This window comes from Silurus aristotelis, assembly GCF_946808225.1.
Source record: "Silurus aristotelis genome assembly, chromosome: 10".
In the NCBI taxonomy this organism is placed as follows: domain Eukaryota; kingdom Metazoa; phylum Chordata; class Actinopteri; order Siluriformes; family Siluridae; genus Silurus; species Silurus aristotelis.
This window is the reverse complement of record NC_139583.1, coordinates 15,496,673-15,512,892: the sequence shown is the minus strand read 5'-3', so window position 1 is coordinate 15,512,892 and position 16,220 is coordinate 15,496,673. Positions and strand designations below refer to the sequence as shown.

Here is a 16,220-nt window from a genome sequence, read left to right as displayed (position 1 = left end):
AGGATCTAGAGTTTTACAGAAAGATCTTATTTTGCACTTTCAGTTTTTCCAAATAAAAACTTAATGTGCATATTTATTTACATAAAATGCAGATGTCCTCCCCATAACATAATGTCCATGTATTACTATTATTGGGGACATTGTGCACACAATAGGCTGAAATCCTGTGTGCACACAGTTTCTATTTAAAAAATAAATTAATTCACATTTACTCCTATTTAGCTGATTATCTTAAGCCATGAAAATCACTAACCTTCTTTTTTCAGGGTGATTTCATTCATTCAATTCCTCAAGCTGTTCCCTCATCATCCCTGTAATCCCATCAACCTGCAACCCCCCGCAACCCAAAGTTTCAGCCAAGTCTTGCAGTGCTACATCAATTATTAATGCAATCTTTTTGTATTATTCAGAACTACACTCAAAATGTTCTTCCTCTGGCGTTTATTAAGGAAACAAACATGGCAGAGAAGGCAGAAACGCATTACTGATGCTGAAAGTAGGGCAGCCCACAGAGACAGCATGAGAAAGTTTCCCACCGTTTCCTTCTGGTCCATTCTGGCTGTACAAAACGCTCACTGAGGGAGAGATGGAGGCGGGAGAGAGGGACGCCACTCCCTCACTTTTCCTCTGTGCTGGACCTGGAGCAAGATAAGTGCAGCTTTTTCTAAACCTTTTATACTTTTATGTCTCCGGTGAGCCATGTTATCTCTACTTTCCAAACACATGCACACGCATGAACAGAGAGACACACACCCTCACACACACTAAGAGAGGTGCTGAGAGTTATCATTAGGGCTCGTAAATAAAGGCTGCAACTGGGGCTCATTATGACATTTTTATATTTAGAACATGCAAGTTAGCTAGGGGCAGATATATTCGAGCCAACATACACATCTTTTCACTCATTCACTGCTCTTGTTGTGAGATCAGAGGAATAACACACAAATTCTAATACACATACTGATATTAGAATGTTTCATGTTTCGGCAGATGCAAATGTATAACAGCATCCCAGCACACACACGCACACGCGTTTCAAAAACATGTCCAGTCAGTCAGTACTTCTTTTCCCTCATCACAAGTACAGTACATTTACAGCCACATAACCCATATTTATTTTTCTTCAGTCTCTTTCCTTACTCTTTATGGCTCTTACTTATACCCATTCATGTACCATAACTCTCGGTAACCCCTGCATCCCATTTCATTCCCATACTCAGAGGCAGAGCCAGTGCTTCAGTCTCTGTGTGTGTGTGTGTGTGTGTGTGTGTGTGTGTGTGTGTTCATGGCATGTCCATTAAGAGAGCACTGTGGCCCCCTTATCCTGTCGACTTTGGTTAAGAAGCGCGGCTGAGCCTCAGCTGTTTTCTAGGGGGATTAGTTCAGTTCACCGCACACACTGCTTCTTCACTGACCTGCCAGTTTTGGCTCTCGTGCAAGACTGAAAGAAAGAAACACTCAGATAGAGAAAGATGGACCCTGCTTAGATTCACAGTAGTAAAACAGACACACAGCTGGATATCACTATGGCTGCTTAAATCATGAGTGTGTGTTAAGGCAAATATCTCTGCAATCCTCAATGAGCTGGGGAGGACGTTGTTTGTTCCCGCAAGTATCTACCATAACATGGAAAAGCACAGTTCTCACAGTCCCATCACTTAAAAGGGAGGTAAATGCACGAATACTTATACACTCAATTAAACTGTGTTGCCTCTGTCCATTGTTGGTTACCCACAAAGCTCAAATATTAAAGGCCAGTTTCTAGTCTTCATCAACACGTGATACATCTTTGAATTTACAATAACATACAAAATTAACAGCCAAATTCATGTAAGAGCGGCATCACCGTTTGCTTCTCTACTAAACAGGCCAAAACTCCTTTAATGGCTTCTTGATTCCTCAGCCAGTATCTCTTGACATCCGAGCAACTAGGCACTAACAAGCCAAAAAAAAAATAAAAAAAATACAGCTAAATCTAAAGTCTACTGGTCTTCAAGTGAGAGAAGGCACACCATATGATGCCTTGTTGGGGGGGGGGGGGGAATAGTCACCTTCCTGCTTATTTAAACAAAAAAAAAAAATGCATCACCAATAATACAGACTTAATAAAAGTCACTATAACTGAAGACATATACCCTGAGCATTACTTCAGATATTGGAGATGGTAGCTAAGAAAGTTCATGCCATCTATTCAGCGTTAAAGCACATGCATCAACACTCCCACAACAAACACTGCTATCCAAACAGCAAATCCGATGGCTGGCTTTAAACATCATGAACCAAACTTCCTTCATTCACCTTTATGGCTCCAGTCACTGCTCCTCTGACGTCAGAGGAGTCAGCGAGACAGAAACACAGTAAGATGGCAGAAGTACAGAGAAGGTTTCTAAGTACTTCTCAGCAGCTGCCATCTGGCACGACCACAGTGGCACATCATAAAGTTTCTTTGAAAACTTAAATATACATACAAGGACAGGCTATCTGTGATCTAAATCTATCTAGTCAGTATAATGGTCTTTTTGTCAGCAACCTTGTTGGAGCAAATGACAATTATTTTCTAATGACCACTGTGATACACCCATCCACATATTTACCATAATAATAACCCTACTGCTGTAATAATTTATGCAAAATGCCAATTTTTGATAGATTGTGAGATTCTCACACACATATACACACACACACACACACACACACACACACACACACACACACACACACACACACACACACACACATTCTGATTCTCCCTCTCAGGTCCTGCTACTGGAGACAACCAAGACTAATTGACAAATATGAGACAAACTGGGTGTGATAAACCTGTTAGCCAGAATTTCCATTTTGGACAGTAGCGCTGACTTTTATAGAACGGATCATATGACGCCAAGGGGTCACTACTGGCAACTAAGACAAAGACAGCTTAGAGGAAGCAGTGAAGAAGGATCTTTCAAAAACAAGTCAAAGCTCATCCAAATCAAAAAGCACTGGCCCCAAGGCTTTTGGTATTTAAGGGTCTGCAAGTAAGAACAGTGCCAAGAAAATCTAGCACTCTCAAAAACCCACAAACAGAGACTGAATGTGAACAGATTTAAATAATGACTATTATGCACAGGCCCCATGCATCTCTCAGCGGCCATTTTATTAGGTGCATGTGCCATGTTGGTACATTTGTATGGCAGGTCATTGTTACTGACTGCAACCTATATGTTACAGTCAGTAGCACTGACCTGCCATACAAATGTACAATCTGTGCACCTTTGAAACCTGCATAGAACAAGAACTCATCAGAAATGATTTAAGTGGTGGATCATTCAAACCACAGCAGTGACACAGATACAATAGTGAGCATGGTTCTTGAATACATGCTGTTACTGTTCAATCCACTACTGGATTTCTGTAAAGCTGCTTTGTGACAACTCTACAACAAATAATTGAATTGGCATATGTAAATCAGGTATTTATGATATACAAATCCTATAGCCCTTAATCACTGGTCAATTTAGGAGGGATAATTTTAGTTGGACATTTCTCCAACCAGCAGTGTCACTTTAAAAACCCTAGTAACTTCTGACTTGTATCTATGATGTTACAGGGTTAAAAATGCAGGGATAAAAACTGCACATATCAATAGATGGGTAATAGTGCATATCCATGGCAAACTAGACCTAATATAATGGCTGTGTACCAACTACAAAAAAAAAGATAGTTAATGAATGAAGTGTACATTGGTCATTTTTATAGCAGTCAAAAATGTAAATAAATAAATAGTGATCTAAAAAACAATAAAAAAAATCTCTATAGTTCAGGATTAAGTTTTAAACAAGTGTGTCTTAACCCTGTAATATTTACTTTGTACTTTACAAATTGATTAGAGAATCCAGCTGGTTTGGGAGTCAAGTGATAAAAATTGCAGGGTGTTAATAAAAGTATTTGTAGCTAGGTATAAAATTCAGAACGCAACAAAAACAGTGCAAAAATAACCATAAATCATTTAGAATGGCCCTAAGTAAATAGAATACTACCAATATTTTACTAGACGTAGGATTTAAGTTTCATTATTTACTAATAAATACAAAATTAACAATAAAAAAATAAATAAACGTTGTTTCTTTTGGTCAGCTCAGATAAAGTTGGTAATGAACGTGTTTTTAAGTAGACATTATTCCATGTAGGTTAACATATACATTTTTAAATTACAAAAGAAAATTCAGAATATAACAGATAAATGTGTTAAATAAAGTAAATTTCCTATTATTTGTGCATTTTGCCTGAACCCAGATGCTCCTTTTTGCATTCCTTCCAATTTAACTTACCAGAATGCACCGCCAAAAGGTTTCTCAACTCATTCCCAAACCTGTTATGCCGTAAATATAAAACTAAGAATTGGTTAGGGATTCGAAATCATTTGGCAGAGAAATTACTTTTATAGCTGTGTGCATACTCGTGCCTCCAGATTGCCGAAAACAGATCTCTTCATTATGGAGAATGTAAATTGTGAGATATTTGGTGAATATACAACACACTACAAAAGACAGAGGTGACTTACCTGCATTTTATATATAGAAGGGAATGTGCATACAATAATTAAGAATATAAAGAAGCTTAAAAATCTTTACATAGGGAATCAGTATTATCAGCAGTATACAAAATGTATACAACCTTGTTTAAAGTATACTACCTGATATCAAAACATCTTGTATTATTCCTTTTACAGTCAGGTCCATAGGTACCTGAACAGTGACTCCAATTGTTCCACAATGGATTTAAAATAAACAATCAACATGGTTTAGATTTGCATCCTTATGTAAAATAAAAGCTTTTATATATTTCATGTGATTACTTTTGAGCCAGTAAAAATGGTGGGATTATCCAACATAATGGCCATAGTTCCTAAATAGTCAATGTGAACCCCAAGTATTAAACCCAAAATTCAAAGCTTCATGATTAAAATTGATGGTGGTCATGTACAGTGGAAAATTACAAAACACATTGTCCAAATACTTACAAACTCAGTTTTTTTGTTTTTGCTTTTTAACCATTTCCCTGTACTTTCCCCAATAATTCTGCATGGAAGAGGACATTCTCTCTTTTACCAAAACAAAAATGTCCAATATCTCCAACATCAACATCTACAAAAGTACCAATTTAAATAAATTGCAGTTTGCCTCAGACTTTGTGTGTCTCACTACAGTCCATTACTTCAACCAGCAGAAGTTTAGTTCAATATTTTTAGGGGAATTCTGTCTTTCCACAGTCCTGCATGCTTTTTCCAGTTCCAGTTCCAGTTCAATCTTTCATGGTATCAAACCCCGATCAGCTTCTTACTGCCCTTCAATGTCATCTTCACACACCTACAATGACAATGACATTTCTGGTGTAACAAATCCTGGGTGGCAGGGAAAGGAACAGTCACCTAACAGGGTACCATCTGGCTGAGGTGCTGTTTGTTAGTCTGATCACTTTATTTTTGGCCGTATAATTAATAGCACATGACACTTGGATCTCAGGGAGAGTGAAAGCAGGAGTGGTGCAGCTTTGGCCAGAAATGACTCATTACACAATGCATCACTGATCATTCATATGACCTAGCTAACTAATCCTCTCCTGGCAAACAAGGAATCATGAAGCTGGCACAGTTCCCTCAATAAATATGTAGGGGGGAAAAGTGTAAGGAATTCAATTTAGTAATACTAAAAACACCAATGGCTGTGCAGACTGCTAGAGATATAATTTAGAAATGTCTTTTAATAGTCCTGTAGGGTTTTCTTTCTAGAAAAGTGATCAAACCCCAGGCAATTTTATTTTAGTGGACGGTAAAAGTCCAATTGAAATCTTTAATAGGTGCTCTACAAAGTAGTTTGTAAGTTCCTATTCAATTTTAGATGCCGATTATCCTAGTCGATTTGTGCACAAGCAACATTTTAGATTTCATTCATCAAAGCTGCACCAGTGTTGTGTACTTCTGTGCACAGTGTTGTGTAATCATCACTTCTGTGAGCATAAAATTGGAACAAAATTCCTAAAAGCTCATTCAATTGTCAATTCCGTTCAATCAAATGCAAGTGTATCTTAAAGCTATGGTTTAAGATGGGTTGTATTTTTAGTTTTATAGGATCAGACATAAAATATGGCATGTTTCATCTAGGTTTGCTATATTCATATGTTGAGTAAATAAGAGAATGGCAAGAAGGCAGGTTTTTCTCAAAATAAGCAATGGCAAGTTTATCACTTAATCTTCCCTGATCATTTTAACAATTGCAGATCATAGCCTTTACAGTGGTCCACCGGAACTCGCGGGGGTTATGTTCTAAAAAAAAATCTTGGACAGACTTTGGACACACCGCTTCAGCGACTATGGTATCTTATTGAATTCATCTAGACATTATGTCCCTTCAATACTATTAAAAAAAAATAATGAAATTTGTTGGTGAAAACATAGTTTATAATTTTATTCCTAACGATCCTAAACATTCAGCCACGCTGCGGATTTGAACTGTGCATCTTATATCTCAAACTGTCATTTTGGTGCTTTGACTGAATTCCTCGCTTACAATCAATTTTGGATAAAAGTAACAGTCCAATAAGTAAACAGAAAATGTGCACACTTTCATGTTTTGCACTTTAAGTAGACCTTCATATATTAAACTTTTTTTTCAAATACACCTTTAAAGCAGTGTGTTCTCATGAGACATGCTTACATGGTTTCAGACATGAAACACAAGCTCGAACACTGTTGTAATGTGGGAAATATAACACACAGGCATATATAAGATAAGACAGCAGCAGCGTGTCTGATCACACTACTGGTTTCCTGCAACAACCTACAACCTTTAACTAAGATTAACTGAATTTTTCCATATAGTATTTAGCTGAAAAATAGCAGCATGATTTTATTTCGGAGGGTTTATGTTTGTTTTGTTTTTATTACAGAGTTTAACAGCTTAGGGGGAAGAAGAAGATTCTCATTCTAATGAGCAGGAGGGTGTGCAGTTGGGGCGTTGCCTGGACTGCGGGGAATATTTTGGCACAGAAACACTTTACTCAATACATAAACTAATCTCCATCCACTACTAAAGCAAACACACCACATATAATTACACAAACACACATAGATCACCAAATCAAAAGAGAATTTTTTCTTTTTATTTTTTATCACACCAATCACAAAGAATCACTATGGTAACACATGCCATACTGTGTTCTGCTGCTTGACGGACACATACACAAACACTCTTGCGCGCGCACACACAAGCCTGTGATGCATAATGTATTTGTGGCTTTCATTCTTTCTCAAAAAGCTCATGCTGGTAACAGAGCAAGAAAAAAAATATATATCTATGACTGCACTATTTCCATGTCCATCACTGCCATATCTTTTAATAACGAACTAAAGAGCTCAGTCTCCATCAGGGAGGCAGTTCCTCCCACACACAGACTGGTAAATTTTTTATTTTAGGCCTTTATCTATTTGGTTAATCATGACATTTAAGCATGTTCAAACTCATGATACCCAGCCTGTGCTAAGTGCCTGAATATAACCAATTATAGGACTTTGCTCTAATTTATGGGCCGGAAAATAACTTCATTCAGGGGTTGGAAAAATGGTTAATCCAGGCACCACTAACAAGCAGATAATGCTCAATGTGTTTCAATTTTATCCATCCAACAACCATTGAAAATTATTCATTCTACTTCCTGCTGTCTTTATCAAATTGTCTTTATACATTTTAGTTTAACCATAGCATGCTACAATTGGTTTATATATTTCTCAGTGGTGTAAAACGTATAACCCTGTGCTGCAATCTAGGGCATTACACACGTGCAATAGGGATGTGGTCTAGCTGCTGGAATAGCAAAAATGAAATCAGAATGAGATCATCTGTTATATGTAATGAGAGAAAACTGCAACTTAGTCAAAATATTAACCAAAGACTTCTTGTTCTATTGTCATGGGTGCTTCATCACGATTTACATTTTTAGGCAAGGATGAAAACAATGGCTACATAAAGTCAGGCATCCTATGAATTCAAACTTGCTTATTTTCTATAGTCTGTATTAATGAACATTATTGGCACATTATCTCAGTGTTCCCTGGTGGTCTAGTGGTTAGGATGCGGTCCTCTCAATGCTGCGGCCCGGGTTCGATCCCCGGTCAGGGAACCAACCCAAGCCATTAGGGCTGCACAAGCCTTAGTGCGGGTCCCAAGCCCGGATAAATGGGGAGGGTTGCGTTAGGAAGGGCATCCAGCGTAAAAACGTGTTCCAAATCAAACATGCGGATGATCCACTGAGGCGACCCCTAATGGGAGAAGCCGAAAGAAAGTTTATTGGCACATTATCTCAGTGTTTAGTAACAGTTACACAAAAAGCGCATTCAGACAAAAAAATAGAACAGAAAGTCAGTGGTATTAAGTGAAAGATTGTTAAAAACTGTACTTTATTATTTCCCACCTAGCTTTCTGTGGGAGGCAAATTGACACCAGCTGAATGAAGCTTGGGAGTTTGTCACACACCTGCCTTGCTCTCGCAGTTTTTTGCCCCCCACAAGCTAATTAAAAATCTTTGCACAATATTGTCATTTCTCCCATAGCATTTCATCATTCTATTTTAGGAAACTTTCACAATCGATTTTTGGCTAAGAAGCCACAGTTATTCCCAGATGGGACGCTAAGGAGGATTTGGAGTCGTCCGCTGGAACAGCGCTTCACTAGGACTCGAGGGCTAGCGTAGCAAAATCCATCTGGAGTGGCCGGCATGCCAGGCGCTGGGCACAGAGCCCTCCACCCACGGCAGCCTGCTACCTCCACTTCCAGATTATACATACTACAGATATGCAGATTACAGAGAACAACTATGTTTGCGCAAGCCTCTGACTCATTGCCCTCTTCCTTGAGTAGATTCAATTGTTTACCTGTGGAAGAATTTCTAGAATTTATTCAAATATTCCACAATAAAGAACATCATTCTGATCTCACACTGAGATGTGGTGAGAGAATGGCAACACGAGAGATTACCATGGCAACAGGCTAGGGTGCAGACAGACAGAAAGACAGAAGACTGATACACTTCGAGCTCCATAGAGTTTGTGTCAAAGGTATTACTCAATATGAAACTAGACAGAAGAAAGTGCAAAAGAGGAAATCGGGGGGGGGAGAGAGAATCAGTGAGAGTCAGTCATAGAGAGAAAGAGAGTGTCATGAATACTGGAATGTGAGAGCCAGTGAAAGATTCAGTCAAAGTTTAACACCTGATTATAGAAGTGTAAGCCAGTTGGCCACCACTACCAGAGGCCACTGGCCTTGAAATCTGTGTGTGTGTGTGTGTGTGTGTGTGTGCGCGCGCGCGCGCGCGCGCAACAGACATTGCAGACACACAGCTAAGACTGCAGATTTGTCAGGCATCATAGATCTGAGTATGACACAAAACTTGGAACACTTGACTTGACTCTTCCAACAAGCTGTTTCACTCGTTTCACCATGCAGAGCACAAGGACTCTACTAAATGGATTGAAACCTACTCAAATTGCAGAGTCAAGAGTGCAGGAGGGCAAATCTCTGACCATCACTCCAAATATTGTGACTGCCTCATACTTATTGTGAGATCTTGATTAATGGCTACTACTGCTCAAATGCAGGTGGAGTGAAAATCTTCCTGAAACCACAACAATTACTCACTCTGTCAGGAGTTACAGAGTTAAATGCAGGGCTTGAACTGAACATTCAGCTCAGCAGCCAGAGTGGCTAGTCAGCATTCTTAGCCACAACCCTATTAATGATAAATTGCTTGAAAAAGATGAATGAATAAATAAACAAATTAATGATTTTTTTTTCCTTTAACTGCACAGTCATGCAACAGTTGGTGTCCAGGGTCCCTGGTTCGACCCTGAGTGTTTGTGTGGTGCTTCACTTGTGAAGATCTTTCTGTATCCATGCCAGTTTGCACACCTTTGAGTCTGGACAGACTGCCCGAATTAGAAATGCGCACACACACAAAAACAGCATATTGCTGTTAATATAAGTGTATTGTCCACTTTTGGCTCAATAAGCGAGGAATCTGTAGTATCGTACAAGAGGAAATACGTGGCCACAATTCTGTAACACTTGTGCTTCACTGATAACAATGGTGTGAAGAGATTTTTAGTTGCTCATGGCTGCATAAATTCACACCAACACTTCCTGATGCATTCTGCTACCTGACGTAGCAGTAAAACACACACGCACGCACACAAGCGCGCACACAAACTATACCACTGCTATCAGTCGAAGAGACTCGAGTTCAGAGTTCTGGAGCCGTCATAGCTCTGCTACAACACAGTAAACTAATCTGGAATTAAAGAACCTCTACTTTTAGTCTTTTCTGAGAGAAAATATCTCTCAGTCAATAACCGCAAGATATTTTGGATGCCGATTTCGATTCAAATAAATTGCTGCTTCCTGCACAGGTCAGACAAGGGCTTTGCCACTAGGCTCAAATAGCAGCATGGCTTTCCAAGAAAGGAATTATGGGATTAAGTGTCCTGCTGGTGGCTGGTTTAATCAATGCTGTGATTGAGGCAGTGTGCCACAAACTGGCTTATGACCTCTGAACTTTGGGCAATAGGCATTGAGTAACAGACATTGCCAATAGGGTGTGACTACTTTACCTCAGCAGTCGGCTAGATAATGGTACAGTGTAATCCTGTACGTCAGCGTGTCTGGCAGTCATACTGTCTTCATCATATGACAGTCATAACTTCTGGAGATCTAGTCATTAAAGTTTATTGATAATTATCCAGTGGGAAACCAAATTCCTTTAGTGCACGTTAGGGTAATGTGGAAACCATTTAATTTAGAAATTGAATAAAATAAAACAGGCATTAGATCTATTGCATTTGGGTAAAGAATGAATGACAGATGCAGTCCAGTTGTAGTCTAAAGATACCTCATTACATGCTGCCTTACTGCTAACTCCACACACTGAGCATGTTTGGTACAACCTTTGACGTTCTAATAACATGCATGTTCATAGCAGGTTCTAATATTAACTGTATTTACAGAAGGTTCTGTATTATGTATTGTTAGAACTCACTGCTGTTCATTTCTCCAATTAGAGAAGTTTCCATAACAGCATGGTTTGGAAAGTAGTTCTGGCTGTGACATAACTATAATAATTTGCTCATTCTATAGAAACAACTTTTAGGTCACTCACTCGGTGTTCTTATTTATCAAAAGATAAAGGTGCAATCATTGATGCATGAAGCTTTCTGTTAAAAAGAAAATGCATCAAACACCTAAAACTTACTTGTCTTGGTGATTATAGGAACTTAGATGTTCTGTGACAATTAATTAATTAACTGTCAACACTTAAAAACTACCTTGTCATTTGCTATACAAAACAAAGCAAAAAAGCCATTCCTGGCAAACCGCCGTAAAATAATTACTGAGAAATAATCTGCTCATCATCAAATACGTTAAAAACTAAAATTGACATTTTTTTACATAATGGGAGAATCGATAAAAAAAATAAAAAAATAAAAATTGGTATTCTGCAATTGAAGATAATCAAAAGAAAGCAGCAGTCATTGTGTATTAAAATAATTCCCGGCTCACTACAAGACTACTTATAGTAGGCACAATTCCAGCCCAGTACTATAGTATATTGTAGGCTAATGTAGGCTAGCTTTGTCCTCGTTAAATCTATATTTAGTCTGCATCCCAAATGGCTTTATACTGCTCGTATAAGCGTAATACGATGCATCAAATGTCATATTCCCAGTGCACTCGATGTTTACTAAGCGAGCTATTTGCAATTTATTTCTTCTGGGAGAACAAAAGGATATATATGAACAGTCGGTCTTACATTTATTGTTTTAGAGATAAAAATATAGATACTGAACCTCCTTCAAAAGTATTCTCAGATTATTCACACCAGAGTATGATGCTAACAAGTAGTTAAACAATCAAAAACTCAAAAGGCCTGAAGGTAGTTAAGGTTAAGGGAGTGTGGGATGAGTGGGCATGGCATAAGTTCCAGTGTCTTTAGTCTACAAATGGATTCTTCTTCTTACATGTCTACTTAGTATTTTTCTATTTCTCCATGCCTTGTAAATGAATTATATCATGCTTGCATGTACCCCAGTTGATGTGTGTGTGTGTGTGTGTGTGTGTGTGTGTGTGTGTGTTTGTGTGTGTGTTTGTGTGTGTGTTTGTGTGTGTGTTTGTGTGTTTGTGTGTTTGTGTGTGTGTGTGTGTGTGTGTGTGTGTGTGTTTGTGTGTTTGTGTGTTTGTGTGTTTGTGTTTTAGTACACTCACTTTGCGCTCCTTGTCCCCATACTCCAGGCCGAGGGTGTCCATGGCACGAACAATGGCAGCCAAAGACTGGATGGTGTTGCTATATACCACAGGCTTATACTGCTTCACGTCATCTCCAGAGAAGCCATCCTCATGGATAATCCTACACACACACACACACACACATTAGTGAAAGCAGAAATTCCAAGAGACATATACACACTGTTTTTCAGTTCCTTATTTCTTTAGCCAGTTTTTGTTTTTCCTTTGCTATATCTGAAACGTATTTCTAAATAGACAACAATAACAATAGAGAAAAAAAAACTGAAAACAGGACTTTGTGGGCACAAATAACTATGATAATACATACAAAATAGGTCCCATTATATGTCTTATAGTAACAAAGTGAGATGGTAATGTCACTCCACCATTCATACACAAAATAATTACTCTCAAAAACAGTGCTAATAATGTAAATATATTTTTGCAGCACTTCATCTTACTGAAGACATACAGTTGGGATGAGTATTAGTACTGGCGCAGAAATCAGCCTCAAATCCGGGATCTGCATCAGATCACATTAGTCATATCCTCCAATCTGATTCACTGATACATTTTAAAGCATAAATAAATGATGTTGACTGACAGCATAGATCTGGCACATAAACACAAACAGTCTTGATGGATCTCATATGTCATAAAATCGATCCACAATATTATAACAGAAGCTTGCAGAGAATCGACTTCCTTAGTGGAAGAAAATCATGAACTCAGAAGTCTAATGTCAACGCTATGAGAAAAAGTAAGAAAACCTATGACCTATAGATCGCTAACGTTCACCAAACTTTGTACAGGGACTAGTTCATATCTGCAGACTAGTGATGTTAGTTTCACTTTTAGCATTAACTGGATAGGGAAAAAAAAGTTTACAAAATCAAGATACCATTTATATCTGCCCAGAAGGGATTAATTTGTTTGACACTCCATCTCCCTGTAGTGTTCTAGGGATTCTTATATTGCCCCTGTATATCAAAGCTTGTTTTTGCTCAATAGCAGCTGCTGCTAAATATAAAAATGATATGTTTCCTTAAAATGACACTACAGGAAGACTGGCATGCATTACATTTACTGGAGATCATATTGCTTACATTCACAGCTGCATACCAGAATTTCACTCCATCGTGACAGAAGTTGTAATTTCAGACTTAGAACAATGTTGAGTGTTGGTTAGTGCTAATGAAAAGATTCGGTGTTTACTGAGAAAAGGGTCCCAAATGCATTAACCTTTCATGATCCCAAGAATTCTCCACCAGCTAGATTGTATGTGTGTGTTTGTGTGCGTGTGTGTTCTGAAGCAATCTAAGAATTAAGGGGAAGGTCTTCATCCCTAGAAAAATGACAGTAAAATGAAAGGAAGCGAGACAGAAATGCTAGTTTAAGGTTCAGTGAATGTCAGTCTCTTCTGTGACCTTTGATAATAGTCTCTGCACTTAAACAGTCCCCCTGCCTCAGCAAATCCCCCTGCCTCAGCAAGTCCCCCAAGATCAACCACATGCAAGTTTTAGAGTGTTTATATTTACAGCATTTAGTTTACATAGCTTGTGAGACTGAACACGTGATGTGCATTCTCTCACGCTCTTTTCATCATTCTTGCCGTCTGATTCTGTAATAAATGGACATTCGGTGCAACCCAGATGAGGATGGGTTCTCTCTTAAGTCTGGTTTCTCTCAAGGTTTCTTCTTTGTGCCATTTCGGGGAGTTTTTCCTTGTCACAGTCGCCACCGGCTTGTTCATCACTTACGCTTATAAAGTACATCTCATTCGTTTTTTTATCACCACATTATCTGTGTAAAGCTGCTTTGGGACAATGTTAATTGTTAAAAGCGCTATACAAGTAAAAATGAATTGAATAGAATTTAATTGTAACATTATCCAATAATGTTTTTATCAGTTTATAATGAAGAGGATTACCTCCCTCTGGTCTAAACCGACTGTATCAGAGGCTTTGTTAGTGGGAAGCATAAGAGTCTATTCTCCTATCTGTCCCCTTCTTAATTAAAGAAAGTAGGCGCTGTGTATGAGATGCATCATGTGACTGATAAATCTGAGTAAATGTCTATTTTTTATTTTCTTGGGGAACAATGGAATTTGAAGTCATGCACAGTAATTAGTATTGTCTGATTCAAGCTTCTACTCACTGTAAAGTGCCTGTGTCGGCAACTTTACAACTCTACTATCCATTGTGTGCGTGCGCGTGTGTGTGTGTGTTGGAGGGGGAGTGGCCGCAAATGCAAGGTTCATCGCCACGCTTCTATTGAACTTTGGCTGCTTTTCATAGCAAAGACAAAAGTGAGTTACAAAGAGCACAGTGAACAAACAGATACACCTCAGTGTACAGTATATTTGGTTACTGAACAATTCCACAATCATAACAGCACCAGATCAATCACAGTTAAAGAAAAATAATATTAATAATAATAATAATAATATTAATAATAATAATATTAATATTAATATTAATAATAATAATAATAATAATAATAATAATAATAATAATAATAATAATAATAATAGGGCAATAACATGCTTAAGCCTAATGAAGCCATTTGGAATTTCCAATTAAATCCTATATTAAATTTATTGTGAGGAACATTACGTTTCCGTTTTTTAGATTATTCAGTAATGGAAATTCAAACATATCCCCCCCCCCCCCCCCCCCCTCTCAGTGAAGCATAGTTGGTAGGTGGGACTTTACATTTACCCATTAGAACGTGATTGGCTTGTTTAAAAATGGGCATTTAAAAAAAAATAAGAATAAAAAAAACAAAAAAAAAAAAAAAAACAACATGGAACCTTCCACAACCCCTTGAGAAGGCGGAGATGGCCAAAATCCTACTAAAGCAGGCGATTTAGCTTCGAGGAAAAAACAAGACAGACAATGTTTATTTAAGCCTGCATGAGAAGTTAGTAATGGAGATGGTGACTAATACACAGAGGCCTACATTTGTGCTCTCCCTCATGACCATCTTGAGCAACATGGAAGGGGAGCTTAAATGACATTGGTTGTTGGATATTGACAGACTGGTTATTATAGTTTTTGTCTGATCAGCAATTCTACAGTTGCAGGAAGATTACTGACAAAAGAGAAGTAAGTAAAAGAGATTTGAATACGAGTTTCTGAACAAAGATATGGGTTTTTGATTGTGAGTCACAGCACCACATACAGTGAGGAAAATAAGTATTTGAACACCCTGCTATTTTGCAAGTTCTCCCACTTAAATCATGGAGGGGTCTGAAATTGTCATCGTAGGTGCATGTCCACTGTGAGAGACATAATCTAAAAAAAAAAATCCAGAAATCACAATATATGATTTTTAAACTATTTATTTGTATGATACAGCTGCAAATAAGTATTTGGACACCTGTCTATCAGCTAGAATTCTGACCCTCAAAGACCTGTTAGTCTGCCTTTAAAATGTCCACCTCCACTACATTTATTATCCTAAATTAGATGCATCTGTTTGAGGTCGTTAGCTGCATAAAGACACCTGTCCACCCCATACAATCAGTAAGAATCCAACTACTAACATGGCCAAGACCAAAGAGCTGTCCAAAGACACTAGAGACAAAATTGTACACCTCCACAAGGCTGGAAAGGGCTACGGGAAAATTGCAAAGCAGCTTGGTGAAAAAAGGTCCACTGTTGGAGCAATCAGTAGAAAATGGAAGAAGCTAAACATGACTGTCGGGAGGAGCTGGTCAATGACCTGAAAAGAGCTGGGACCACCGTTTCCAAGGTTACTGTTGGTAATACACTAAGACGTCATGGTTTGAAATCATGCATGGAACGGAAGGTTCCCCTGCTTAAACCAGCACATGTCCAGACACGTCTTAAGTTCACCAATGACCATTTGGATGATCCAGAGGAGTCATGGGAGAAAGTCATGTGG

General features: G+C 38.3%; 1 protein-coding gene across 2 annotated transcripts in view; it reads right to left on the bottom strand.

The window, feature by feature from the left end:
• The window catches only part of gnao1a (guanine nucleotide binding protein (G protein), alpha activating activity polypeptide O, a), an 80,013-nt gene that overhangs the window by 50,248 nt on the left and 13,545 nt on the right, over positions 1-16,220 (bottom strand). For both annotated transcript variants that reach the window (XM_083552721.1, XM_083552720.1), the window contains exon 3: positions 12,291-12,432. In XM_083552721.1, the coding sequence (XP_083408847.1) occupies positions 12,291-12,432 (142 nt within the window). The remainder of the gene's footprint in view (positions 1-12,290; positions 12,433-16,220) is intronic.